This window comes from Pogoniulus pusillus, chromosome 20, assembly GCF_015220805.1.
Source record: "Pogoniulus pusillus isolate bPogPus1 chromosome 20, bPogPus1.pri, whole genome shotgun sequence".
NCBI lineage: Eukaryota > Metazoa > Chordata > Aves > Piciformes > Lybiidae > Pogoniulus > Pogoniulus pusillus.
Window position 1 is genome coordinate 21,361,138 of NC_087283.1, and position 27,721 is coordinate 21,388,858.

The 27,721-nt window shown below is 63.4% G+C and overlaps 1 protein-coding gene across 1 annotated transcript in view; it reads left to right on the forward strand.

Moving 5' to 3' along the window:
- The first annotated feature begins 1,554 nt into the window (after positions 1-1,554).
- The window catches only part of CNGB1 (cyclic nucleotide gated channel subunit beta 1), a 50,562-nt gene continuing 24,395 nt past the window's right edge, over positions 1,555-27,721 (forward strand). Inside the window, 13 exon segments of the mRNA XM_064159762.1 lie at positions 1,555-1,608; positions 6,139-6,403; positions 7,801-7,858; positions 9,133-9,190; positions 10,479-10,608; positions 12,451-12,493; positions 12,654-12,750; positions 13,582-13,663; positions 14,432-14,471; positions 17,082-17,208; positions 17,315-17,393; positions 18,245-18,281; positions 25,405-25,552. Coding sequence (XP_064015832.1) covers positions 6,341-6,403; positions 7,801-7,858; positions 9,133-9,190; positions 10,479-10,608; positions 12,451-12,493; positions 12,654-12,750; positions 13,582-13,663; positions 14,432-14,471; positions 17,082-17,208; positions 17,315-17,393; positions 18,245-18,281; positions 25,405-25,552 — 962 coding nt within the window. The 5' untranslated portion in view covers positions 1,555-1,608; positions 6,139-6,340.

Genomic DNA, 27,721 nt, shown 5'->3' on the forward strand with positions numbered 1-27,721 from the left:
CCAGCAACTTCTTCCTCATCGCTGCTCCCAGTCTCCCCTCTCCCACCTCAAAGCCATTGCTCCATTTCCCCTTTTCCCCTTTTCCCCTTTTCCCCTTTTCCCCTTTTCCCCTTTTCCCCTTTTCCCCTTTTCCCCTTTTCCCCTTTTCCCCTTTTCCCCTTTTCCCCTTTTCCCCTTTTCCCCTTGCCCCCTTTTCCCCTTGCCCCCTTTTCCCCTTGCCCCCTTTTCCCCTTGCCCCCTTTTCCCCTTGGCCCCTTTTCCCCTTGGCCCCTTTTCCCCTTGGCCCCTTTTCCCCTTGGCCCCTTTTCCCCTTGGCCCCTTTTCCCCTTGGCCCCTTTGCCCCTTGGCCCCTTTGCCCCTTGGCCCCTTTGCCCCTTTTCCCCTTTGCCCCTTTTCCCCTTTGCCCCTTTTCCCCTTTGCCCCTTTTCCCCTTTGCCCCCTTGCCCCCTTTTCCCCTTGCCCCCTTTTCCCCTTGCCCCCTTTTCCCCTTGGCCCCTTTTCCCCTTGCCCCCTTTTCCCCTTTTCCCCTTTTCCCCTTTTCCCCTTTTCCCCTTTTCCCCCTTTCCCCTTTTCCCCCTTTCCCCCTTTCCCCTTTCCCCTTTTCCCCCTTTCCCCCTTTCCCCCTTTCCCCCTTTCCCCCTTTCCCCCTTTCCCCCTTTCCCCCTTTCCCCCTTTCCCCCTTTCCCCCTTTCCCCCTTTCCCCCTTTCCCCCTTTCCCCCTTTCCCCCTTTCCCCCTTTCCCCCTTTCCCCCTTTCCCCCTTTCCCCCTTTCCCCCTTTCCCCCTTTCCCCCTTTCCCCCTTTCCCCCTTTCCCCCTTTCCCCCTTTCCCCCTCTGCGGCCGAGCACAGAGGGTGCTGTGGCTGGCGGCTGAGCAGCGGAGCCAGGCTGGTGCCAGGGCAGCTGCAGGGTGTGCCTGAGCAGTGGGCAAGGCTGGCAGTCGTGCGGGGCTGGAGGTAAACGGATCAAGCAGCGATTGGCAGGCTCAGCAAGGGCAGGCTTAGCTCAGCAAGGGCAGGCTTAGCTCAGCAAGGGCAGGCTTAGCTCAGCTCGGCACACATTTGCTGTCTCCTGCCCCACATCCTTCAGGCTCGGGGCAGAGCTGCAGGTGCAGCATCCTTGGGCACCTCAACCCAAAGGCGTTTTGGGGGGTGCGGGGGGGGGGGGGTGTTCTGCAGCCCCCCACTGCTGCTCATCTGCCCACCCCAGTCCCCTCCAGTGCCTGGGTGAGAGGAAAATCCTTCCACGCAGTGCTGCCTGCCTCACAGCTGGCTGGTAGGTGCCCCTGGGGGTGGCTTTGGTGGCTTCGGGGACATCGATGCTGCTCAAACCTCTGCGGTGTTTGAAAGCCTTGCCCTTGGTACTGCATGGCACAACAACTGGGCTGGCTGCTGGCAGCCAGAGTGGCTGGGTGCCAGCTGGGTGCCAGTAATCCCATTTGCAGGCAGGGCTGGGCTGGGCTAATCCCTTGCAGAGCTCTGAGCGGATTGGAGGTAGGTTTGGGGGTGGGTGGGGGATGGTGGTGGTGAAGTGAGGAGCCTGTGGTGGCTTGAGAGAACTCGCACGTCGTGGGGGTGGCTTCCCGGGGTGGCAGCGGTGAGTGTCTGCAGGTAAGTGGCAGCTGTGGAGTGCAGGGATGTGGCTGACGACAGGGACCCAACCTGCTTGGCCCCCAGCCCGCCTCTGAGCATCCACAAGGAGGACATGGAGAGGTTGGAGTGAGTCCGGAGAAAGGGCAACCAAGGGGAGGAAGAGTCTGGAGAAGAGGGCTGGGAGGAGGGGAGCAGCTAAGGGGAGCACCTGTTTGGTTGGTGGTGCAGGGAGTGATGACCTTCTTGTGGCTTTCCAGGGTCTGCAGGGGGCTCCAAAAAAGCAGAGCCTGGGCTGCAGCAGCAGCAGTGTGGGCAGCAGGGCCAGGGAGGGGATTCTGCCCCTCTGCTCTGCTCTGCTGAGAGCCCACCTGGAGTGCTGCATCCAGTGCTGGAGCCCCTGGCACAAGAGGGCTGTGGAGATGCTGCAGAGTGTCCAGAGCAGGGCCAGGAGGATGCTGAGAGGCTGCAGCAGCTCTGCTGTGAGCACAGCCTGAAAGAGTTGGGGCTGTGCAGGCTGCAGCAGAGGAGGCTCCCAGGGGACCTTCTGGTGGCCTTGCAGCATCTGCAGGGGGCTGCAAAAAAGCTGGGGAGGGACTTTGGAGGCTGTGAGGGAGTGGCAGGAGTGGGAGGGCTGGAGCAAAGGTGGAGGTGGGGAGAGTGAGGCTGGAGGGGAGGAGGAAGTTGCTGAGCAGGAGAGTGGTGAGAGGCTGGAATGAGTTGCCCAGGGAGGGGGTTGAGGCCCCATGGCTGGAGGTGTTTGAGGCCAGGCTGGCTGAGGCTGTGTGCAGCCTGCTCTAGGGTAGGGTGTCCCTGGGCATGGCAGGGGTTGGCACTGCCTGCTCCTTCTGCTCCCTTCCAGCCCTGCCTGATTCCATGATGATAGCTGCATGGAAAGGAGCTGCCAAGCAGGTCAGGTTTACTGTGGGGCCACCTGCCTGCACCCCAGCAGGGTTTGGTGCTCTGCAAACGCAGCTGGAGGCTGAGCTGGGAGGGGTTGGTGGTGCAGGTCCGTGGGGGAGTGATGCTGTGAGGCTTGGTGGAGCTGGGATCAATGTTGGAGGACTTGGATGCTGGAAGGGGGAAGGGAGAGGGAGTTCCCCTGCTCTGAACGGCAGCAGTGAGGCTCACTCCACTTCTCCTTCCCCTCGGAGGCTGCTGCCTTTGCCCTGCTGGAGGAGCTGCCAGGGTGGATGCCTGCACCGTGCCCTGCATGTGGCTGCCCTGCTGCCCTCTTGCCACCTCGGGCAAATCCTGGCTGCTGCTTCCTCTTTCTTCCCACCAATTCACTCCTCTGGGCACCCCCAAAACCTTTCTGCCCCGAGCTTGTTTGGAGGAACAGTTCTGCACCTCCACTTTTCCTTCCTGGGCCAAGGACAGGCTTAAACTCCAAGGCTCCTCCAGCTATGCAGGAGGAGAAGACCTGGACAGTCACAGGAGGTCTACTTCAGCCTCAGAGAGCTTTCTCTGGGCTTGTTTGGGCTCAGTGGAGTGCCCTGGGCTGCTCTGGGTGCCCTGTAAAGGCATGGGTGGGAATGCTGCAGTGCCACGAAGTGCTGCTGGGTGTTCCTGGGGGTGTTGGCAGCTCCTGAGTCCCTTGCACTCAGTTGGAGGTAAAAGGCAACTTCTGAACTGGTTATCAGACCCCCTGGGAGGTGTTTTTCAGTCCTCCTGTCCTGCTTTGGTGAACTGGTGGTGGTGGTGGGGGTCTCCAGGAGAGCTGAGCCTGCCTGTGGTGTGTCTGGGCATGTGAGGTGATGCTTTGGCTGCAGCCAAACCCAGCTCCTGGGCATGAAGTGGGCAAAGGAAGAGCTGAGGCTGCACATCAGCTTGCCTGGGAGCTTCATCTCAGGAGTTAAGGCTTTGACCTCTCCCCACCCCCTCTATCAAGCACCTCGATGGGGTTTGAAGAGCTTCTACGTGGCTGAAAGCTGAGGGAAGGGTTAATGTGTGGCACTGAGCAGCTTCCAGCCTGGCATTGGGGCCACAACTTCACTTGGGAGCTGGGTAGAGCTCAGGGCTTTGCTTTCTTCCTGCCCTTTCCAGGCATCTCCTGCGAGGAGCAGGGTGGCAGCTGCCCAGGATGCTCCTAAGCCCCTGGATGAGCAGGGTGGGGTCCTTTGGAAAGGGCATTTTGGCCAGAGCAGGGCTCTTGGAGGGGGTGAAGCAGCAGCAGGCATCCCCAGTTTGACCTGGGTCAGACACAGTCCCCCCTCCCCCCGGCCCTCTGCCAGGGTGGGAATGTGGGAATGAGCCCATTGATGCTCCAGCCAGGGCAGCCTGGGGGGGGGAGAGGGGAGGAAGATGGAGCAGAGAGGGGAGGAAGATGGAGCAGAGAGGGGAGGAAGATAGAGCAGAGAGGGGAGGAAGGTTCAGGGGAGGAAGGTTGAGGGAAGGAAGATTGAGCAGAGAGAGGAGGAAGGTTCAGGGGAGGAAGGTTCAGGGGAGGAAGATTGAGGGGAGGAAGATTGAGCAGAGAGAGGAGGAAGGTTGAGGGGAGCAAGATTGAACAGAGAGGGGAGGAAGGTTGAGGGGAGGAAGGTTGAGGGGAGGAAGGTTGAGGGAAGGAAGATTGAGCAGAGAGAGGAGGAAGGTTGAGGGGAGGAAGGTTGAGGGGAGGAAGATTGAGGGGAGGAAGATTGAGCAGAGAAAGGAGGAAGGTTGAGGGGAGCAAGATTGAACAGAGAGGGGAGGAAGGTTGAGGGAAGGAAGATTGAGCAGAGAGGAAGGTTGAGGGGAGTAAGATCGAGCAGAGAGGGGAGGAAGGTTGAGGGGAGGAAGGTCGAGGGGAGGAGGATCGAGCAGAGAGGGGAGGAAGACTGAGGAGAGGAAGATAGAGCAGAGAGGAGAGGAAGATTGAGGGGAGGAAGATCGAGCAGGAAGGGGAGGAAGATTGAGCAGAGAGGAGAGGAAGGTTGAGGGGAGGAAGATCGAGCAGAGAGGAAGGTCGAGAGGAGGAGGATCGAGCAGAGTGGAGAGGAAGGTTGAGGAGAGGAAGATCGAGCAGAGTGGGGAGGAAGGTTGAGGAGAGGAAGATCGAACAGGGAGGAGAGGAAGATCGAGCAGGGAGGAAAGGAAGGTTGAGGGGAGGAAGGTCGAGCAGAGAGGGGAGGAAGATTGAGGGGAGGAAGATTGAGCAGAGAGGGGAGGAAGGTTGAGGGGAGGAAGGTCGAGCAGAGAGGGGAGGAAGATTGAGGAGAGGAAGATGGAGCAGAGAGGGGAGGAAGGTTGAGGGGAGGAAGGTCGAGCAGAGAGGGGAGGAAGATTGAGGGGAGGAAGGTCGAGCAGAGAGGGGAGGAAGGTTGAGGGGAGGAAGATCGAGCAGGGAGGGAAGGAAGGTTGAGGGGAGGAAGGTAGAGCAGAGAGGAGAGGAAGGTTGAGGGGAGGAAGATCGAGCAGGGAGGGAAGGAAGGTTGAGGGGAGGAAGATAAAGCAGAGAGGGGAGGAAGGTTGAGCAGAGAGGAGAGAACGGTCGAGAGGAGGAGGGTCGAGGGGAGGAAGGCGACGCTAAGAGAGCTTTGAGCAGTTGGGATCCCACTCTGCCGCATCCCATTTTTAACCTTCCCCCATCCGCATCCCCTGGAGGGTGCTGGAAGCACCAAAGCGGTTCCCCTAGGGGCAGGAGGAGCCGCCGGAGGTGTCGGGATGGGAAGTTGCTCTCCGATCACCTGTGCTCGGTGATCTCTCGGTGCCAAACCGCGGAGCGCCCTGCGAGGAACCCCCAAACCCTCTAAAGGAGTGGGTTAGGGAGCCACAAAAACCCCCAACCCCCAATTCAGGGTTTGGTGGTGGTGGCAGAGCAGAAGTGGAGGGGGGAGAGAGGGGTTGTGAGCTCTGGGCGAGTGGTTTGGGGCAGAGAAAGGATGGGTTGGGTTGGAAGGGATCTGAAAGGTCAGTCAGTGCCAACCATCGCCTCGATGCCATGGGCAGGGAGCAGCTGGCACCAGCACAGGGTGCTCAGGGACTCATCCAGCCTGGTTCTGGGCATCTCCAGGGAGGTTGTGGAGCACAGAAGCACAGAATGGGATCAAAGATCCACAACCTCCCTGGGCAACCTGTGCCAGGCTCTCCTCACCCTCAGTGTGTCTCTGTGCTCCACAACCTCCCTGGGCAACCTGTGCCAGGCTCTGACCACCCTCACTGTGTCTCTGTGCTCCACAACCTCCCTGGGCAACCTGTGCCAGGCTCTGCCCACCCTCAGTGTGTCTCTGTCCTTTACAACCTCCCTGGGCAACCTGTGCCAGGCTCTGCCCACCCTCACTGTATCTCTGTGCTCCACAAGCTCCCTGGGCAACCTGTGCCAGGCTCTCCTCACCCTCAGTGTGTCTCTGTGCTCCACAACCTCCCTGGGCAACCTGTGCCAGGCTCTGCCCACCCTCACTGTGTCTCTGTGCTCCACAACCTCCCTGGGCAACCTGTGCCAGGCTCTGCCCACCCTCACTGTGTCTCTGTGCTCCACAACCTCCCTGGGCAACCTGTGCCAGGCTCTGCCCACCCTCACTGCCAACAGTTTGTCCCTCATCTCCCCAACTCTCCTGCAACCCCCTCCAGGTACTGGAAGGTCTCTCTAAGGTCTCCCTGGAGCCTTCTCCTCTCCAAGCAGGGCACAAAGGACACTAAGGACCTTTTTCTGCTGCCTTGGGGCCATCCTGAGCAGCCAACTGCTGCCCCTGGCATCCCCTTCGGAGCTGGCATCGCTGCTGCTGCCCTTTCACCAGCAGAGGACCCCTCCTCAACACACACAGGCAGGGGGATGCTGGCCTGGATCCACCGCGTGGTTCCTCAGCCCCCACTGCCCTGTGCCACGGAGCCAGAGGTAACCAGCCTGGGCTGGGAGGGAGGGGGTGAAAGGCAGCCAGCCCTGGCACTGCAGCGCCCAGGTGTGCCAGGCTGGGGGGGCAACTCTCCTGCAGGCTGCTGGAAGGCAGCAGGAAGGGGCTGGGGGAGAGCCCCCCGGGGGGGTTGTAGCAGGAAGGGTTGGGGGGACCCCCCGGGGGGGTAGCAGCAGGAAGGGTTTGGGGAGACCCTCGGGGGTGGCAGCAGGAAGGGTTGGGGGAGACCCTCGGGGGTGGCAGCAGGAAGGGTTGGGGGAGCCCCCCCGGGGGTGGCAGCAGGAAGGGTTGAGAGAGACCCCAGGGGGGTGGCAGCAGGAAGGGTTGGGGGAGCCCCCGGGGGGTGGCAGCAGGAAGGGTTGAGAGAGACCCCAGGGGGGTGGCAGCAGGAAGGGTTGGGGGAGCCCCCGGGGGGTGGCAGCAGGAAGGGTTGAGAGAGACCCCAGGGGGGTGGCAGCAGGAAGGGTTGGGGGAGCCCCCCCGGGGGTGGCAGCAGGAAGGGTTGGGGGAGCCCCCCCGGGGGTGGCAGCAGGAAGGGTTGAGAGAGACCCCAGGGGGGTGGCAGCAGGAAGGGTTGGGGGAGCCCCCCCGGGGGTGGCAGCAGGAAGGGTTGGGGGAGCCCCTCGGGGGGGTTGCAGTAGGAAGGGTTTGGGGAGACCCTTGGGGGTGGCAGCAGGAAGGGTTGGGGGAGACCCCCCGGGGGGGTAGCAGCAGGAAGGGTTTGGGGAGACCCTCGGGGGTGGCAGCAGGAAGGGTTGGGGGAGACCCCCCAGGGGGGTAGCAGCAGGAAGGGTTTGGGGAGACCCTCGGGGGTGGCAGCAGGAAGGGTTGGGGGAGGCCCCCAGGGGGGTTGCCGCAGGAAGGGTTGGGGGAGCCCCCCCGGGGGGGTTGCAGGAGGAAGGGTTTGGGGAGCCCCTCGGGGATTGCAGCAGGAAGGGTTGGGGGAGCCCCCCCGGGGGAGGCAGCAGGAAGGGTTGGAGGAGCCCCCCGGGGGTGGCAGCAGGAAGGGTTGGGGGAGACCCTCGGGGGTGGCAGCAGGAAGGGTTGGGGGAGCCCCCCCGGGGGTGGCAGCAGGAAGGGTTGGGGGAGCCCCCCCGGGGGTGGCAGCAGGAAGGGTTGGGGGAGCCCCCCGGGGGTGTTGCAGCAGGAAGGGTTGGGGGAGCCCCCCGGGGGTGGCAGCAGGAAGGGTTGGGGGAGACCCTCGGGGGGTGTTGCAGGAGGAAGGATTTGGGGATCCCCCCAGGGGGTGTTGCAGCAGGAAGGGTTTGGGGACCCCCCCAGGGGGGGTTGCAGCAGGAAGGGTTTGGGGACCCCCCCGCGGGGGTTTTGCAGCCAGCTCTGAGCTTGGGCCACTTTCCCTCTGACCCCTTCTGCCCCTTAGGCACCCCCAGGCCAAGCTGCTGGCCCTGAGGATGCTGCTGAGCACACACAGCCCAGAGGTGAGTGCCCCTGGGCTGAGGATGTGTGCTGAGTGTGGGCAGCAGAGCAGTGCCCCTTGTCCTGCCTGCTCCCACCCCTGCCCCCCACATCCAGCCCTGGAGGGGTCCCAGAAACCTGTGGAGGCAGCAGCTGGGGCTGTGGATTGATGGCCGAGAGGGGGAGGGTGGTGCTGGTTGGTCTGGAGCATCTCCCCAGGGCTTTTCCATCCCGGGCAGCTCTGTGCCTCCAGGAGTCCATCAGGGGTCAGTGCTGGCACCAGGCTTGGTCAGCATCTCTGTGGGTGCCATGGGCAGGGGCACTGAGTGCAGCCTCAGCAGGTTTGTGCCCACACCAAGCTGTGTGCTGCAGCAGGCAGGCTGCAGGGCAGGGATGGCAGCCAGAGGCACCTGGGCAGGCTGCAGAGGTGGGCACAAGCCAAGCTCAGGAGCTGCAACAAGACCAAGGGCAAGGTGCTGCAGCTGGGGGGAGGCAATGCCAAGCACCAATGCAGGCTGGGCAGTGCCAGGCTGCAGAGCAGCCCTGAGCAGAGGCACTTGGGGGTGCTGCTGGAGGAGAAGCTCAGCAGGAGCCAGCAGTGTGCACTTGCAGCCCAGAGAGCCAAGCAGAGCCTGGGCTGCAGCAGCAGCAGTGTGGGCAGCAGGGCCAGGGAGGGGATTCTGCCCCTCTGCTCTGCTCTGCTGAGAGCCCACCTGGAGTCCAGCAGCCAGTGCTGGAGCCCCTGGCACAAGAGGGCTGTGGAGATGCTGCAGAGTGTCCAGAGCAGGGCCAGGAGGATGCTGAGAGGCTGCAGCAGCTCTGCTGTGAGCACAGCCTGAAAGAGTTGGGGCTGTGCAGGCTGCAGCAGAGGAGGCTCCCAGGGGACCTTCTGGTGGCCTTGCAGCATCTGCAGGGGGCTGCAAAAAAGCTGGGGAGGGACTTGTGAGGCTGTGAGGGAGTGGCAGGAGTGGGGGGGCTGGAGCAAAGCTGGAGGTGGGGAGAGTGAGGCTGGAGGGGAGGAGGAAGTTGCTGAGCAGGAGAGTGGTGAGAGGCTGGAATGGGTTGCCCAGGGAGGGGGTTGAGGCCCCATGGCTGGAGGTGTTTGAGGCCAGGCTGGCTGAGGCTGTGTGCAGCCTGCTCTAGGGTAGGGTGTCCCTGGGCATGGCAGGGGTTGGCACTGCCTGCTCCTTGTGCTCCCTTCCAGCCCTGCCTGATTCTATGATTCTACCACTGATGGGAGCTTACTTTAGGCTTTGCCCTATTTTTTTTGCCCCCCCCCCACCTGCTGTCACTGAAGGAATGGAGAAGAAGGTGGAATTTGCAGTCCCCGAGGAGCGAGGCTCTGCCTTGCAGAGGTGTTTGGGGCAGGGAAGGGAGGGTCGGTGCGGGGGGAGGGAAGGGAGGGTCGGTGCGGGGCAGGGAAGGGAGGGTCGGTGCGGGGCAGGGAAGGGAGGGTCGGTGCGGGGGCAGGGAAGGGAGGGTCGGTGCGGGGGAGGGAAGGGAGGGTCGGTGCGGGGGCAGGGAAGGGAGGGTCGGTGCGGGGCAGGGAAGGGAGGGTCGGTGCGGGGCAGGGAAGGGAGGGTCGGTGCGGGGCAGGGAAGGGAGGGTCGGTGCGGGGGCAGGGAAGGGAGGGTCGGTGCGGGGGCAGGGAAGGGAGGGTCGGTGCGGGGCAGGGAAGGGAGGGTCGGTGCGGGGCAGGGAAAGGAGGGTCGGTGCGGGGGGAGGGAAGAGAGGGTCGGTGTGGGGGCAGGGAAGGGAGGGTCGGTGTGGGGGCAGGGAAGGGAGGGTCGGTGTGGGGGGAGGGAAGGGAGGGTCGGTGTGGGGGGAGGGAAGGGAGGGTCGGTGCGGGGCAGGGAAGGGAGGGTCGGTGGGGGGGGAGGGAAGGGAGGGTCGGTGCGGGGAAGGGAAGGGAGGGTCGGTGCGGGGAAGGGAAGGGAGGGTCGGTGTCGGGGCAGGGAAGGGAGGGTCGGTGTGGGGGCAGGGAAGGGAGGGTCGGTGCGGGGCAGGGAAGGGAGGGTCGGTGCGGGGCAGGGAAGGGAGGGTCGGTGCGGGGGGAGGGAAGGGAGGGTCGGTGCGGGGCAGGGAAAGGAGGGTCGGTGCGGGGGGAGGGAAGAGAGGGTCGGTGTGGGGGCAGGGAAGGGAGGGTCGGTGTGGGGGCAGGGAAGGGAGGGTCGGTGTGGGGGGAGGGAAGGGAGGGTCGGTGTGGGGGGGAGGGAAGGGAGGGTCGGTGCGGGGCAGGGAAGGGAGGGTCGGTGTGGGGGGAGGGAAGGGAGGGTCGGTGCGGGGAAGGGAAGGGAGGGTCGGTGCGGGGAAGGGAAGGGAGGGTCGGTGTCGGGGCAGGGAAGGGAGGGTCGGTGTCGGGGCAGGGAAGGGAGGGTCGGTGCGGGGCAGGGAAGGGAGGGTCGGTGCGGGGCAGGGAAGGGAGGGTCGGTGCGGGGGAGGGAAGGGAGGGTCGGTGCGGGGGAGGGAAGGGAGGGTCGGTGCGGGGCAGGGAAGGGAGGGTCGATGTCGGGGCAGGGAAGGGAGGGTCGGTGCGGGGCAGGGAAGGGAGGGTCGATGTCGGGGCAGGGGCTGGCTGCTTGGGCTGCGAAGTGCCAACCTGACTCCCTCCTCCCCATCCCTTCCCCGTTCCGTCGCTGGCAGCGCTGGGAGCGGTGTCCTCTCCTGGCTCTCCCAGGGGCTGGGGAAAGTCGTTCCTCAGCCAGCCCAAACCTCCGAGGCTCTGCAGACGCTGGGGAAGAGCTTTGAGACCAGCATCGATATCCCCGACCAGGTATTTGCCAGCCCCAGGCGATGAGCTGACGACTTTTAGGGCATCTGACCTTTGCTTTACCCTTGCTCTGTGCCCTTCGTGCACCCTGGCAGCGCTAAACCTTCCCTGGCACCACCTCCTGTCTTCATCCATCCCCGGGGAGAGGGCAGGATCCGCTTCCTTGCTTGGTGTGGGACCAACTCCTCATGGCCAGGGGGCGAGGAGAAGTTAACTCGCAGCCTGCTGAGACCTGAGCTGTGCCCTGCGCTTGAGCTTCGCCCTCCCAGGGGCAACAGTTCGTGCCCTGGGGGCAGGCAGGAAGCTGCTGCCGGCGTCCCCCCCCCCCCCCCCCACTGCCGCCGGCATCCTCCCAAACTGCTGCTAACATCCCCCCCACCCCTGCCGCCGGCATCCCCCCGCCACTGCCGCCAGCATCCCACCAAACTGCTGCTAACATCCCCCCCACCCCTGCCGCCGGCATCGCCCCCCACTGCCGCCGGCATCCCCCCAAACTGCTGCTAGCATCCCCCCCCACTGCCGCCGGCATCCCCCCCTCACTGTTGCTAACATCCCCCCCCCACTGCCGCCGGCATCCCCCCCCCACTGCCGCCGGCATCCCCCCCCCACTGCCGCCGGCATCCCCCCCCCTTCACTGCCGCCGGCATCCCCCCCCCTCACTGCCGCCGGCATCCCCTCCCCACTGCCGCCGGCATCCCCCCCTCACTGTTGCTAACATCCCCCCCCCCCCTGCCGCCGGCATCGCCCCCCACTGCCGCCGGCATCCCCCCAAACTGCTGCTAGCATCCCCCCCCACTGCCGCCGGCATCCCCCCCTCACTGTTGCTAACATCCCCCCCCCACTGCCGCCGGCATCCCCCCCCCACTGCCGCCGGCATCCCCCCCCCACTGCCGCCGGCATCCCCCCCCCTTCACTGCCGCCGGCATCCCCCCCCCACTGCCGCCGGCATCCCCCCCCCACTGCCGCCGGCATCCCCCCCCCTTCACTGCCGCCGGCATCCCCCCCCCTCACTGCCGCCGGCATCCCCTCCCCACTGCCGCCGGCATCCCCCCCTCACTGTTGCTAACATCCCCCCCACCCCTGCCGCCGGCATCGCCCCCCACTGCCGCCGGCATACCCCCAAACTGCTGCTAGCATCCCCCCCTCACTGCCGCCGGCATCCCCCCCTCACTGTTGCTAAGTTCCCCCCCCCACTGCCGCCGGCATCCCCCCCCCACTGCCGCCGGCATCCCCCCCCCCCACTGCCGCCGGCATCCCCCCCCCTTCACTGCCGCCGGCATCCCCCCCCCTCACTGCCGCCGGCATCCCCTCCCCACTGCCGCCAGCATCCCCCCCTCACTGTTGCTAACATCCCCCCCCCACTGCCGCCGGCATCACCCCAAACTGCTGCTAGCATCTCCCCCCCACTGCCGCCGGCATCCCCCCAAACTGTTGCTAACATCCCCCCCCAACTGCCGCCGGCATCCCCCCCTCCCCCCGCCGCCGGCATCCCCCCCTCACTGTTGCTAAGTTCCCCCCCACTGTCGCCGGCACCCCCTCCCCTACTGCCGCTAACATCCCCCCCCCACTGCCGCCGGTATCCCCCCCACCCACTGCCGCCGGTATCCCCCCCCCACTGCCGCCAACATCCCCCCCAACACTGCCGCTAACATCTCCCCCCGCCCTGCCGCTAACATCCCCCCCCGCTCACTGCCGCCGGCATCCCCCCCCCCCACTGCCGCCGGCATCCCCCCCCCCACTGCCGCTAACATCCCCTCCCCACTGCCGTCGGCATCCCCCCCCCTCACTGTTGCTAACATCCCCTCCCTGCCGCCGGGTGGGTGCTAAATCTCTTTGGCTTTCCAGACAGAGGTCCAGATGCTGAAGGAGGAGGATGAGGATGCTCTGGGTAAGGAGAGTAAGGAGCCTGCAGTGGTGGTGGGGATGGGGGGAGGCTTTCTGGGGCTCCTTTCTTGTCCCCTTGAGGCAGTTGGTGTTGAGGGGGGGGGGGTGGGGGGGCAGGGAGGTCAGTGCAGGTCGCCACGGTCACAGCACCTCTCTCCTGGCAGAGATCAGCCCCTTTGATGGGGAGGAGGAGGAGGAGGAGGAAGAAGAGGAATTGGATGATGAGTCTGGGGCTGGAGCAGATCGCGGCACAGCGGAGTGGTGAGTGCCAAGGGGAAGCTGGCAGAGGGGTGGAGGAGGGCAGAGGGGTGGAGGGAGGAGGGCAGAGGGTGGAGGAGGGCAGAGGAGTGGAGGGAGAAGGGCAGAGGAGTGGAGGGAGAAGGGCAGAGGAGGGTGGAGGAGGGCAGAGGAGTGGAGGGAGAAGGGCAGAGGAGGGCAGAGGGGTGGAGGGAGGAGGGCAGAGGGGTGGAAGGAGGAGGGCAGAGGGTAGAGAAGGGTAGAGGAGGGCAGAGGGGTGGAGGGAGGAGGGCAGAGGGTGGAGGGAGGAGGGCAGAGGAGGGTAGAGGAGGGCAGAGGGGTGGAAGGAGGAGGGCAGAGGGTAGAGAAGGGCAGAGGGTGGAGGAGGGCAGAGGGGTGGAGGGAGGAGGGCAGAGGGGTGGAGGGAGGAGGGCAGAGGAGTGGAGGGAGGAGGGCAGAGGGGTGGAGGGAGGAGGGCAGAGGGTGGAGGAGGGCAGAGGAGGGTAGAGGAGGGCAGAGGGGTGGAGGGAGGAGGGCAGAGGGTGAAGGGAGGAGGGCAGAGGGTGGAGGAGGGCAGAAGGGTGGAGGGAGGAGGGCAGAGGGTAGAGGAGGGTAGAGGAGGGCAGAGGGATGGAGGAGGGTAGAGGAGGGCAAAGGGGTGGAAGGAGGAGGGCAGAGGAGGAGGGAGGAGGGCAGAGGGTGGAGGAGGGCAGAGGGTGGAGGGAGAAGGGCAGAGGAGTGGAGGGAGGAGGGCAGGGGGCAGAGGAGGGCAGAGGGTGGAGGGAGGAGGGCAGAGGGTGGAGGAGGGCAGAGGGGGGAGGGTTCCTTGAGCCCACGGGCGTGCTCTGCCTGCAGGGTGGGGGCACGAGTGGTCAGCTGGCTGGCACACGGCTTCGAGAGGGTGGTGCCACAGCCAGGGGCACCCAAAACCGCAGAGGTGAGAGCTGCCCGGCGGGGGGAGGTGACTGCAGAGGGCACTGCCCATCCTCATCCTCCCACACCCACCTGCAACCTTGGGGGCAGGGTTAGGTGGCATGGGGCTGGTGCTTTGGGTACCTGTGGGGTGGGCAGGTGGTGGTGTGGGGCTGCAGGCAGTGCTGTGCCAGGGTTAGGTGGCATGGGGCTGGTGCTGTGGGTGGGCAGGTGGTGATGTGGGGCTTTAGGGAGTGCTGTGCCAGGGTTAGGTGGCATGGAGCTGGTGCTGTGGGTGGGCAGGTGGTGGTATGGGGCTTTAGGGAGTGCTGTGCCAGGGTTAGGTGGCATGGAGCTGGTGCTGTGGGTGGGCAGGTGGTGGTGTGGGGCTGCAGGCAGTGCTGTGCCAGGGTTAGGTGGCATGGAGCTGGTGCTGTGGGTGGGCAGGTGGTGGTATGGGGCTGCAGGCAGTGTTGTGCCAGAGTTAGGTGGCATGGGGCTGGTGCTGTGGGTGGGCAGGTGGTGGTGTGGGGCTGCAGGCAGTGCTGTGCCAGGGTTAGGTGGCATGGGGCTGGTGCTGTGGGTGGGCAGGTGGTGGTGTGGGGCTGCAGGCAGTGCAGTGCCAGGGTTAGGTGGCATGGGGCTGGTGCTGTGGGTGGGCAGGTGGTGGTGTGGGGCTGCAGGCAGTGCTGTGCCAGGGTTAGGTGGCATGGAGCTGGTGCTGTGGGTGGGCAGGTGGTGGTGTGGGGCTGCAGGGATGGGCACTGCCATCTGTTCCTCTGTCCCTCTGCAGCCTGAAGCCAAGGAGCAGAGGTGTGCAGCCAGGGCAGGAGGTGAGCAATGTCCTCTCCCCTGGGGTGGTCTCTGCAGAGGGGACACAAACACAGACTGGCAGGGGCTTGGAAGGGACCTCTGGAGCCATCACCAACCCCACCCTTGCCAAGGCAGGGGCACCTAGAGCAGGGCACACAGGAGCAGGTCCAAGCAGGTTTGGGATGCCTGCAGAGATGGAGACTCCAGCACAGGATGTGATGCTGTGATCCTGTGGTGGAATCTCCTCTCTGGGCAGCCTGTTGAGGGTTCCAGCACCCCTAAATTGAAGCAGTTCCTCCTCGTGTTTAGGTGGATGGAACTCCTGATGCTCAGTTCTGTGCCCATTGCCCCTTGGGCTGCCACTGGGCACCACTGGTGCCACCCTCCTGATACTCACCCTCAAAGCAGTGCTGAGCTCTCCCTCAGGCTGCTCCTCTGCAGCCTCAACCCTCTCAGCCTTTGCTGTCAGCACAGCTGGGCACAGCTGCAGCACTTCAGTGGCTGCAGCCAGGCTGGCAGGGGCTTGGAAGGGACCTCTGGAGCCATCACCAACCTCACCCTTGCCAAGGCAGGGGCACCTAGAGCAGGGCACACAGGAAGAGGTCCAAGCAGGTTTGGGATGCCTGCAGAGATGGAGACTCCAGCACAGGATGTGATGCTGTGATCCTGTGGTGGAATCTCCTCTCTGGGCAGCCTGTTGAGGGTTCCAGCACCCCTAAATTACAGCAGTTCCTCCTCGTGTTTAGGTGGATGGAACTCCTGGTGCTCAGTTCTGTGCCCATTGCCCCTTGGGCTGCCACTGGGCACCACTGGTGCCACCCTCCTGACCCCCACCCTCGAAGCAGTGCTGAGCTCCCCCTCAGGCTGCTCCTCTGCAGCCTCAACCCTCTCAGCCTTTGCTCCCAGCACAGCTGCAGCACTTCAGTGGCTGCAGCCAGGCTGGCAGGGGCTTGGAAGGGACCTCTGGAGCCATCACCAACCCCACCCTTGCCAAGGCAGGGGCACCTAGAGCAGGGCACACAGGAAGAGGTCCAAGCAGGTTTGGGATGCCTGCAGAGATGGAGACTCCAGCACCTCTCTGGGCAGCCTGTTGAGGGTTCCAGCACCCCTAAATTGAAGCAGTTCCTCCTCGTGGATGGAACTCCTGATGCTCAGTTCTGTGCCCATTGCTCCTTGGGCTGCCACTGGGCACCACTGGTGCCACCCTCCTGATACCCACCGGTGAAGCAGTGCTGAGCTCCCCCTCAGGCTGCTCCTCTGCAGCCTCAACCCTCTCAGCCTTTGCTGCCAGCAGAGCTCTTCCAGTGCCCTCAGCAGCTCTGGAGTCCTCTCTCCAGCAGGTCCCTGCCCTTCCTCGACTGGGCAGCCCACAGCTGGGCACAACACACTCCAGATGTGGCCTTGGCAGGGCAGATGGGCAGGAGAACCTCCCCCAGCCTGCCCACGCTTTGCTTGCTGCCCCCCTCCCCCATTCAGGATGCCCTTTTGTGCCCACAAGGGCACATTCTGCTCTGGTGGGCACCTGGGCCAGGATGGATGGGCACAGCAGGTGCTGGCACTGCCCCTTACACCACGTCTGCCCCTTTGAGCACTCTGGTGGGCACCTGGGCCAGGATGGATGGGCACAGCAGGTGCTGGCACTGCCCCTTACACCACATCTGCCCCTTGGAGCACTCTGGTGGGTATCTGGGCCAGGATGGATGGGCACAGCAGGTGCTGGCACTGCCCCTTACACCACATCTGCCCCTTGGAGCACTCTGGTGGGTATCTGGGCCAGGAAGGATGGGCACAGCAGGTGCTGGCACTGCCCCTTACACCACATCTGCCCCTTGGAGCACTCTGGTGGGCACCTGGGCCAGGAAGGATGGGCACAGCAGGTGCTGGCACTGCCCCTTACACCACATCTGCCCCTTGGAGCACTCTGGTGGGCACCTGGGCCAGGAAGGATGGGCACAGCAGGTGCTGGCACTGCCCCTTACACCACATCTGCCCCTTGGAGCACTCTGGTGGGTATCTGGGTCAGGAAGGATGGGCACAGCAGGTGCTGGCACTGCCCCTTACACCACATCTGCCCCTTGGAGCACTCTGGTGGGTATCTGGGCCAGGAAGGATGGGCACAGCAGGTGCTGACACTGCCCCTTACACCACATCTGCCCCTTGGAGCACTCTGGTGGGCACCTGGGCCAGGAAGGATGGGCACAGCAGGTGCTGGCACTGCCCCTTACACCACATCTGCCCCTTGGAGCACTCTGGTGGGCACCTGGGCCAGGAAGGATGGGCACAGCAGGTGCTGGCACTGCCCCTTACACCACATCTGCCCCTTGGAGCACTCTGGTGGGTATCTGGGTCAGGAAGGATGGGCACAGCAGGTGCTGGCACTGCCCCTTACACCACATCTGCCCCTTGGAGCACTCTGGTGGGCACCTGGGCCAGGAAGGATGGACACAGCAGGTGCTGGCACTGCCAGGAGGAGGCTGCCCAGGGTGGGGATGGGGGAGGGGAGTGAGGTGGTCCCTTCAAGCTTGTCCTACCGTGGGGGGTGACCTTCTCCTGCCTGTCTCCTGTGCTCCTCCCTCCCCTAACCCTGACCCTCTCCCCCTTCTCCTCCTCCCCAAACCAACCCGAGGCAGGCACCAAAGCTCAGACCAAGCCCCAGAGCAGCCTCCCAACCACCCAGGACTCCCTGGCAGCAGCTGAGAAGCAGCCAGAAGCTGTGCCCAGCCTCCCCCCTGCCACCCTGGCTGGGGATGGCAGCAGGTAAGCCAAAGCTGGTGGCTTCTGGTGGGCAGCTGTGGGCAGCTCGGGGGTGGGGGTGGGGGATGGGCTGCAGCCAGCCAGCTCTGAGAGTGCTCTCTGGGGCCAGCAGGATGTTGGCCTGGTTTGCCCAGGGCTTGGAGAAGATGATGCCCCAGCCTGTGAGCAGGGAGAAGCTGGGCACGCAGGTAAGCTGGCAGCTGGCTCTGCCAAGGCTGGCTGAGCACCCTGCCCCTTCCCCCAGCCACCCACGCAGCTGTGCCCCCCGGGTGGGTGCCAGGGCACACAGCTCCTTCGAGGGAACAGCTTCCCCTTCCCCTTCCCCTTCCCTTTCCCCTTCCCTTTCCCCTTCCCCTTCCCTTTCCCCTTTCCCTTTCCCCTTCCCCTTTCCCCTTCCTTTCTCTTCCTTTCCCTTTCCCCTTCCCTTCCTTTCCCTTTCCCCTTCCTCTTCTCCTCCCTTTCCCCTTCCCCTTCCCCTTCCCCTTCCCCTTCCCCTTCCCCTTCCCCTTCCCCTTCCCCTTCCCCTTCCCCTTCCCCTTCCCCTCCTTTCCCCTCCCTCCTCCTTCCCTCCCTCCCTCCCTCCCTCCCCTTCCCCCTTCCCCTCCCTTCCCCCTTCCCCTCCCTTCCCCCTTCCCCTCCCTTCCCCCTCCTTCCCTTCCCTCCCTTCCCCCTCCTTCCCTTCCCTCCCTTCCCCCTCCTTCCCTCCCTCCCTTCCCCCTCCTTCCCTCCCTCCCCTTCCCCCTCCTCCCCTTCTCCCCCTTCCCCCTTCCCCCTCCTCCCCTTCCCCTTCCCCTCCCTCCCCCCTCCTTTCCCCTCCCCTCCTCACCCCTTTTCAGGAGCTCACTGCTGTGCTCCTGCCCTTTACCCTCCCCCCCAGGGATGCCCATGCCCGTGCCCATGCCCACACCACCCAGGGTGCCCTGAGAACCCCCATGGGGCATTTAAAGGGCCACACTGACCCAAAGTGAGGCTCTTAGGCTGAGCCTTTGGCTCTCCCGAAGCTGTTCCATGTCTCCCATCTCCCTTTTCCTCCCGGCAGGGAGAAGCTGCAGCAACTTTGAGTCCCGTGGAAGAAAGTAAGTGGTTGCCCCCCCCTGGTGGTGCTTGCCCGAGGGCACTGGGCAATGCTGCCACCTTTGATTGCCTGCTCAGCCGTGGCTGCCAGTGCAGAAGCTCCTGGAGTCTCCTGGCTTTGCTGTTTTGAGGAGTGGGAGCCAGAGATGGGGGCTGTGGAGTGGGTCAGGGCAGCATCCCACATGCCCAGCTCCTGGCTTTTGAGTTTGGTGCTGCTAGCCAAGGTCTGGCCCTGAGCTGTGCCAGGAGGCTGCTGCCCAAGCTGGTGGCGTTTGCTGCCCAAGAGCAGAGGGGAAGTGAAGCCTGCTGCCTCCCTCACCCCCTTTGCCACCCTTGCTGCCAAGCTGGAGGGCGTTTGCTGAGCTCCCAGAGTGGGTACCAGGGGAAAACAAAGCCCTGGGATGGGGCATCAAGTTGGAAGGGGCCCTCCAAAGGCATCTTCTCCACTCCCCCTCTCCTTCAACCATGCTGGACACCTCCATCTAGAGCAGCTTTCTGAGGCTCCTGTCGAGTTTGGCCTCCAAGGGTGTGACCTGCAGCAGCTCCCCGGGCAGCCTCTGCTGCTGCTTCACTGCCCCAGCTGCAGGGGAAGGCTGCAGGGGCTGCAGTGCTGCTCTGCTGGCTGCTGAGGGGGACAAGCTCCGGCGCCGGGGGCAGCCAGGCTCAGCTCCCCCCCCCACCAGCCAGGCAGCGAGGTGCTGAGCAGGGCTGGGGTGCTGAGCAGAGGAGTGATGCTGAGCAGGGCAGAGGAGTGATGCTGAGCAGGGCAGAGGAGTGATGCTGAGCAGGGCAGAGGAGTGATGCTGAGCAGAGGAGTGATGCTGAGCAGGGCAGAGGAGTGATGCTGAGCAGAGGAGTGATGCTGAGCAGGGCAGAGGAGTGATGCTGAGCAGGGCAGAGGAGTGATGCTGAGCAGAGGAGTGATGCTGAGCAGGGCAGAGGAGGGATGCTGAGCAGGGCAGAGGAGTGATGCTGAGCAGAGGAGTGATGCTGAGCAGGGCAGAGGAGTGATGCTGAGCAGAGCAGTGATGCTGAGCAGGGCAGAGGAGTGATGCTGAGCAGAGGAGTGATGCTGAGCAGAGGAGTGATGCTGAGCAGGGCAGAGGAGTGATGCTGAGCAGAGGAGTGATGCTGAGCAGGGCAGAGGAGGGATGCTGAGCAGAGGAGTGATGCTGAGCAGGGCAGAGGAGGGATGCTGAGCAGGGCAGAGGAGTGATGCTGGGCAGGGCAGAAGAGTGATGCTGAGCAGAGGAGGGATGCTGAGCAGGGCAGAGGAGGGATGCTGAGCAGAGGAGTGATGCTGAGCAGGGCAGGGGTGCTGAGCAGAGGAGTGATGCTGAGCAGAATAGGGCTGCTGAGCAGGATCTGTGCCAGTCTCTCCCCACCCTCACTGTGTCTGTGCTCCCCATCCTCCCTGGGCAACCTGTGCCAGTCTCTCCCTACCCTCACTGTGTCTGTGCTCCCCATCCTCCCTGGGCAACCTGTGCCAGGCTCTCCCCACCCTCACCGCCTCCAGTTCCCTGCCTCTCTCTCTCTGCCTCTCTCTCTCTCTGCCTCTCTCTCTCTCTGCCTCTCTCTCTCTCTGCCTCTCTCTCTCTGCCTCTCTCTCTCTCTGCCTCTCTCTCTCTCTCTGCCTCTCTCTCTCTGCCTCTCTCTCTCTCTGCCTCTCTCTCTCTCTCTGCCTCTCTCTCTCTCTGCCTCTCTCTCTCTCTCTGCCTCTCTCTCTGCCTCTCTCTCTCTCTGCCTCTCTCTCTCTCTCTGCCTCTCTCTCTCTGCCTCTCTCTCTCTCTGCCTCTCTCTCTCTCTCTGCCTCTCTCTCTCTCTCTGCCTCTCTCTCTCTCTCTGCCTCTCTCTCTGCCTCTCTCTCTCTCTCTGCCTCTCTCTCTCTCTCTGCCTCTCTCTCAATCCCCTCCAGGCTGAGCCCCCTCCCAACTCTAACGTTTCCCTTCTCCTTTTGTTTCAGGGGGCAAAAAAGGGGCTTAGAGGCTCTGAGACACATGGCAAAGGAGGACCATGCCGAGCCAGCCCTTCCCACACCCCAACAAGAGCCAGCAGAGAGCACAGCTGGGCAGGAAACCCAAAACCCAACCCAAAGCAGAAAGAGGCAATCTGCAAATGGTCTTTTAGCTCCTTCCCAGCCAGGCTTGGTCCCAGCCACGGACCTGAGGCTTGGCTGCTTCCCCCCCCAGGGTTGTCCCATCCCAGCTCCTTCTTGCTTCTGGCAGGATGGGAATCCCTGAGGTGGGAGCTGGTGTTTAGGGGAGGGTGGAAAAGCATTGCTGAGGGCACCCAGGAGGGTAGGAAGCCTCTTGCTGTGGTCTCCAATCCCTCCCTGGGCATCTTAAATCACAGGCTGGGAGGATAGTAGGGGCCTGGGAGGGACCCAAGGGCATCATCGAGTCCAACCCCACCCCCCCTGCCAGAGCAGGGCCACACAGTGCAGCTCAGGGCACACAGGAACACATCCAGGCAGGGCTGGAAAGGCTGCAGAGAAGGAGACTCCACAGCCTCTCTGGGCAGCCTGTGCCAGGGCTCTGCCCACCCTCACTGTGTCTGTGCTCCACAACCTTCCTGGGCAACCTTTGCCAGGCTCTGCCCACCTTCACTGTGTCTCTCTGCTCCACAACCTCCCTGGGCAACCTGTGCCAGTCTCTCCCCATCCTCACTGTGTCTCTGTGCTCCACAACCTCCCTGGGCAACCTGTGCCAGTCTCTCCCCACTCTCACTGTGTCTCTGTGCTCCACAACCTCCCTGGGCAACCTGTGCCAGGCTCTGCCCACCCTCACTGTGTCTCTGTGCTCCACAACCTCCCTGGGCAACCTGTGCCAGGCTCTGCCCACCCTCACTGTGTCTCTGTGCTCCACAGCCTCCCTGGGCAACCTGTGCCAGGCTCTGCCCACCCTCACTGTGTCTCTGTGCTCCACAACCTCCCTGGGCAGTAACTTTCAAGCTCCTCTGCTTTAAGAGCTTCCCCCCCTGGCCTCTGCCAAGCTCTGCTGCTGCCAGGCTGCATTTGCCCCATCCCCAAGTTGTGTTTGAGGCTCTCCTCTGTGCTTTGCTTCATGGCCTGGAGGGGGCAGGCTAAAAGCAGCCTGGGCACCATCAGGGGGGGGCACACTATGGTCAGGGTGGGCCAGAGCTGCCTTTTGCAGCTGGGTTTGCCCCTTTCCTGCCCTCCTGGAGGTGTCCCTGTGCTTGTCAGGCAGCCCCACCAAATAAAAGTGGTTTTGCAGTGTGCAGCTTGAGCTTCCTGCTGCTGTTTTCTTCAGGGTGATGCTGCAGGCTGGGGAAGCCCCTGGGGATGTAGGGGGTGGGGGTTGGGGGGGGGGAGGAGCAGCTCTTGGCTTTGCAGCTGATCCCAGCGAGCTGTGCTTGGGGAGTGAAGTGAACTCCACCAGGAGTATCCTCACCTCTAGGGCTGGGGGGGAGCAGCTCCTCTCTTTAATGCCCTTTGGCATTTGGGGTGAGGGAGTTGAGGGCAGCCTCAGTCAGTTGGCAGCTGGCACCAGGCTGGGGTGGCTGTGGTAGCCTGCTGGAGGGTAGGGAGGCTCTGCAGAGGGACCTGTGCCAGGCTGGGCTCAGTGGGCTGAGCTTTAACAAAGCCAAGTGTTGGGTCCTGGAGCATCCCTGGGGGTCACAACAACCCCAGGGATGCTTCAGGCTTGAAGCAGAGGGCATGGGAAGTGCCCAACAGAAAAGGTCCTGGCAGTGCTGGTTGGCAGCAGCTGAAGATGATCCAAGGGCAGCAGCAGCCTGGCATGGATCAGCAGTGGTGTGGGCAGCAGGAGCAGGGAGGTGATGGTGCTCAGGTGCTGGGCACAGCTTGAGCTCTGGGCTCACTTTTAGGTCTCTCACTCCTAGCAGGACATTGAGGGGTTGGAGGAGGTCCAGAGAGGGGCAAGAAAGGTGCCCAGACCCAGGCAGACCTCATGGATCTCCTGCCCAGGTGCCCAGACCCAGGCAGACCTCATGGATCTCCTGCCCAGGTGCCCAGGACCAGGCACACCTCATGGATCTCCTGCCCAGGTGCCAAGGACCTGGCAGACCTCATGGATCTCCTGCCCAGGTGCCCAGGGCCTGGCAGACCTCATGGATCTCCTGCCCAGGTGCCCAGGACCAGGCAGACCTCATGGATCTCCTGCCCAGGTGCCCAGGACCAGGCAGACCTCATGGATCTCCTGCCCAGGTGCCCAGGACCAGGCAGACCTCATGGACCTCCTGCCCAGGTGCCCAGATCCAGGCAGACCTCATGGATCTCCTGCCCAGGTGCCCAGGGCCAGGCACACCTCATGGATTTCCTGCCCAGGTGCCCAGGACCTGGCAGACCTCATGGATCTCCTGCCCAGGTGCCCAGGACCAGGCAGACCTCATGGACCTCCTGCCCAGGTGCCCAGATCCAGGCAGACCTCATGGATCTCCTGCCCAGGTGCCCAGGGCCAGGCACACCTCATGGATTTCCTGCCCAGGTGCCCAGGACCAGGCAGACCTCATGGATCTCCTGCCCAGGTGCCCTTAGGACACCTAAGAAGTGTTTGTGGAGAAGATGTTAGGTGCTGAGAGGTGTCTGGAGTTGTCCAATGCCATCTTCTGCTGCTCTTGCTCACTTGGTCCTCACTGCCAGAGGACACTGAGGGGCTGGAGGAGGTCCAGAGAAGGGCAGGAAAGGTGGGGAAGGGTCTGGAGCAGAGGGCTGGGGAGGGGCAGCTGAGGGAGCTGGGGGTGTGCAGTGTGAGGAAGAGGAGGCTGAGGGAGAGCTCATTGCTCTCTGCAGCTGCCTGAGAGGAGGCTGCAGCCAGCTGGGGCTGGGCTCTGCCCCCTGGGCTCAGGGGATGGAGGGAGAGGACCTGGGCTGGAATTGTGCCAGGGGAGGCTCAGGTTGGAGAGGAGGAGAAATTCCTTTGGTGCCAGAGTGGTCAGGGCTTGGCAGAGGCTGCCCAGGGGAGGTGGTGCAGTGCCCATGGCTGGAGGTGTGCCAGACCCCTGTGCCCATGGCACTCGTGGCCAGGGTTTGATGCCCAGGGTGGGGTTGGGTTGCTGCTGGGACTGGCTGATCTTGGAGGCCCTTTCCAAGGGGAACAGTTGTGTGGCTCTGGGAGCCTGCTCCAAACTCATCTCCTGCTGTGAGGCTTCCCCCAGGGATGCTGAGGAGCTGTGGGATGCTGCTGAGGCCAGGATGGGCAGGGAGGGGATGCCCTGTGGTGCCCATTGTGACCTGGGCACTGCAAAGCCAGGGCCCTCAGGCCATGCTCAGTGCAGTGTCTGACTCAGGGCTTGCAAGGGGAAAGGCTTTGAGCTCTTCCAGCAGCTGCTTCTGCTGGCAGGGAGGTCCAAAAGGAGGCCTAGGGATGGACCAGCTCCCTGGAGGGGTTGGAGCCAAGGCTGGCTGGGCACTGAGTGCCATGGTGTGGTTGGTTGGGCAGGGCTGGGTGCTAGGTTGGCACTGAGTGCCATGGTGTGGTTGGTTGGGCAGGGCTGGGTGCTAGGTTGGCACTGAGTGCCATGGTGTGGTTGTTTGGGCAGGGCTGGGTGCTAGGTTGGGCACTGAGTGCCATGATGTGGTTGGTTGGGCAGGGCTGGGTGCTAGGTTGGCACTGAGTGCCATGGTGTGGTTGGTTGGGCAGGGCTGGGTGCTAGGTTGGCACTGAGTGCCATGGTGTGGTTGGTTGGGCAGGGCTGGGTGCTAGGTTGGCCCTGAGTGCCATGGTGTGGTTGGTTGGGCAGGGCTGGGTGCTAGGTTGGGCACTGAGTGCCATGATGTGGTTGTTTGGGCAGGGCTGGGTGCTAGGTTGGCACTGAGTGCCATGGTGTGGTTGGTTGGGCTAGGGCTGGGTGCTAGGTTGGCACTGAGTGCCATGGTGTGGTTGGTTGGGCAGGGCTGGGTGCTAGGTTGGCCCTGAGTGCCATGGTGTGGTTGTTTGGGCAGGGCTGGGTGCTAGGTTGGCACTGAGTGCCATGGTGTGGTTGTTTGGGCAGGGCTGGGTGCTAGGTTGGCACTGAGTGCCATGGTGTGGTTGGTTGGCTAGGGCTGGGTGCTAGGTTGGCACTGAGTGCCATGGTGTGGTTGGTTGGGCAGGGCTGGGTGCTAGGTTGGCACTGAGTGCCATGGTGTGGTTGTTTGGGCAGGGCTGGGTGCTAGGTTGGCACTGAGTGCCATGGTGTGGTTGCTTGACCAGGGCTGGGTGCTAGGTTGGGCACTGAGTGCCATGGTGTGGTTGTTTGGGCAGGGCTGGGTGCTAGGTTGGCACTGAGTGCCATGGTGTGGTTGTTTGGGCAGGGCTGGGTGCTAGGTTGGCACTGAGTGCCATGATGTGGTTGGTTGGGCAGGGCTGGGTGCTAGGTTGGCACTGAGTGCCATGGTGTGGTTGCTTGACCAGGGCTGGGTGCTAGGTTGGCACTGAGTGCCATGGTGTGGTTGGTTGGGCAGGGCTGGGTGCTAGGTTGGCACTGAGTGCCATGATGTGGTTGGTTGGGCAGGGCTGGGTGCTAGGTTGGCACTGAGTGCCATGGTGTGGTTGGTTGGGCAGGGCTGGGTGCTAGGTTGGCACTGAGTGCCATGATGTGGTTGGTTGGGCAGGGCTGGGTGCTAGGTTGGCACTGAGTGCCATGGTGTGGTTGGTTGGGCAGGGCTGGGTACTAGGTTGGGCACTGAGTGCCATGATGTGGTTGGTTGGGCAGGGCTGGGTGCTAGGTTGGCACTGAGTGCCATGATGTGGTTGGTTGGGCAGGGCTGGGTGCTAGGTTGGCACTGAGTGCCATGGTGTGGTTGTTTGGGCAGGGCTGGGTGCCAGGTTGGCCTGGCTGAGCTTGGAGCTCTCTTCCAGCCTCCAGCCTGCTGGTGGTGGCAGGGGTGGCACAGCCATGCAAAGGGCTCTGCTTTTCCATGGGCTCTGCCTCTGGTTGGCACAAACTGCTCACTTCTCTTCCTCCCATGGCCAAAACTAAGTGCCCCAGGCACCCACCTGGCACAGCTCAGGCCACCAGCATGGCACAGGTGCTGCAGCCTGCGTGGTGCTTCAGCCCTGGCACCACTGCAGTGCTGAGCAGCTGAAGCAGGAGGTCTTGCCTGGCTTCCCACTGCTCTGCTGCTCCCACCTGAGCCCAACCCTTTCCCTGTTCCCATTTCAGTTCATCCTGTCCCTGGGGAGCCCCAGGAGGCTGCCCCTACCCTGCATGAGGCTGCTGCTGGCTGTGTTCATGAAGCCACCTCTGAGCTGCTGGCAGATGCTCACCTCCTGCCCCCCATCCAGGAGGAACCCCAGGAAGAAGAATGCAGGTAGGAGAAGGCAGCTGCTGGGCAGCTGGGCAGGCTCCTCAGCCACCAGCCTGCTGGTGATGGGCACACAGAATGGGTTGGGTTGGCAAAGGCCTCTGAGGTCATCCAGGCCAAGCTGAAACCCAACCCCCACCATGGGCATCGAACCACAGCCACAAGTGCCATGGGCACACAGCTCCAGCCATGGGCACACAGCTCCAGCCATGAGCACACAGCTCCAGCCATGGGCACACAGCTCCAGCCATGAGCACACAGCTCCAGCCATGGGCACACAGCTCCAGCCATGGGCACACAGCTCCAGCCATGAGCACACAGCTCCAGCCATGAGCACACAGCTCCAGCCATGGGCACACAGCTCCAGCCATGAGCACACAGCTCCAGCCATGGGCACACAGCTCCAGCCATGGGCACTGCACCACCTCCCTGTGCCAAGCCCTGACCACTCCACCAGCAAAGGAATTTCTCCTCCTGTCCAACCTAAGCCTCCCCTGGCACAATTCCAGCCCAGGTCCTCTCCTTCCATCCCCTGAGCCCAGGGGGCAGAGCCCAGCCCCAGCTGGCTGCAGCCTCCCCTGGCACAGCTTGAGGCTGCTTCCCTTTGTCCTGGCACTTGGTGCATGTGGGCAGAGCCCAGCCCCAGCTGGCTGCAGCCTCCCCTGGCACAGCCTGAGGCTGTCTCCTCTTGTCCTGGCACTTGGTGCATGTGGGCAGAGCCCAACCCCAGCTGGCTGCAGCCTCCTCTCAGGCAGCTGCACAGAGCAATGAGCTCTCCCTCAGCCTCCTCTTCCTCACACTGCACACCCTCAGCTCCCTCAGCTGCTCCTCCCCAGACCCTTCCCCACCTTTCTTGCCCCTCTCTGGCCCTGCTCCAGCTCCTCAATGTCCTTCTGGGACTGAGGGACCCAAAACTGACCCCAGGATCCAAGCTGTGCCCTCCCCAGTGCCCACTCCAGGGGCACAATCCCTGCCCTGCTCCTGCTGCCCTCAGCATCTCCAAGCTGAACCTCCCCTGGCACAGCCTGAGGCTGCTTCCCTTTGTCCTGGTGCTTGGTGCATGTGGGCAGAGCCCAGCCTTGGAGCTCAGGCAGTGCCAACCCCCCTGCCATGGGCAGAGAGCACCTCCCACCAGCACAGGGGGCTCAAGATCTCATTCAGCCTGGCCTTGAACACCTCCAGGGAGGTTGTGGAGCACAGAATGGGATCTTTGATCACATTGGGTGATTCTGTGCTCCACAGCCTCCCTGGGCAAACCTGTGCCAGGCTCTGTCCACCCTCACTGTGTCTCTCTGCTCCACAACCTCCCTGGGCAAGCTGTGCCAGGCTCTGCCCACCCTCACTGTGTCTCTGTGCTCCACAACCTCCCTGGGCAAGCTGTGCCAGGCTCTGCCCACCCTCACTGTGTCTCTGTGCTTCACAACCTCCCTGGGCAACCTGTGCCAGGCTCTGCCCACCCTCACTGTGTCTCTGTGCTTCACAGCCTCCCTGGGCAACCTAATGAGTTTCTCCTCTCCAGGCTGTGTTTGTGCTCCTTGAGTGCTGCCGAGGAGGAGGAGGAGGATAAAGAAGGAGAGAAAGAGGAGGAGGTGGAGGAGGTGGAAGAGAGAGAGAACGAGGAGAAGGAGGCAGAAGAGAAAGAGGAGGCGGCAGAAGAGGAAGAGGAGGTGGAAGAGAGAGAGAAGGAGGTGGAGGAGAAAGAGGAGGAGGTGGAAGAGAGAGAGAAGGAGGCGGAAGAGAGAGAGAAGGAGGCAGAAGAGAAAGAGGAGGAAGCAGAAGAGAAAGAGGAGGTGGAAGAGAGAGAGAAGGAAGTGGAAGAGAAAGAGGCAGAAGAGGAAGAGGAGGTGGAAGAGAGAGAGAAGGAGGCAGAAGAGAAAGAGGAGGAAGCAGAAGAGAAAGAGGAGGTGGAAGAGAGAGAGAAGGAGGCAGAAGAGAAAGAGGAGGAAGCAGAAGAGGAAGAGGAGGTGGAAGAGAGAGAGAAGGAAGTGGAAGAGAGAGGGAAGGAGGTGGAAGAGAAAGAGGCAGAAGAGGAAGAGGAGGTGGAAGAGGGAGAGAAGGAGGTGGAAGAGAGAGAGAAGGAAGTGGAAAAGAAAGAGAAGGAAGCGGAAGAGGAAGAGGAGGTGGAAAAGAAAAAGAAGGAGGCAGAAGAGGAAAAGGAGGTGGAAGAGGAGAAGA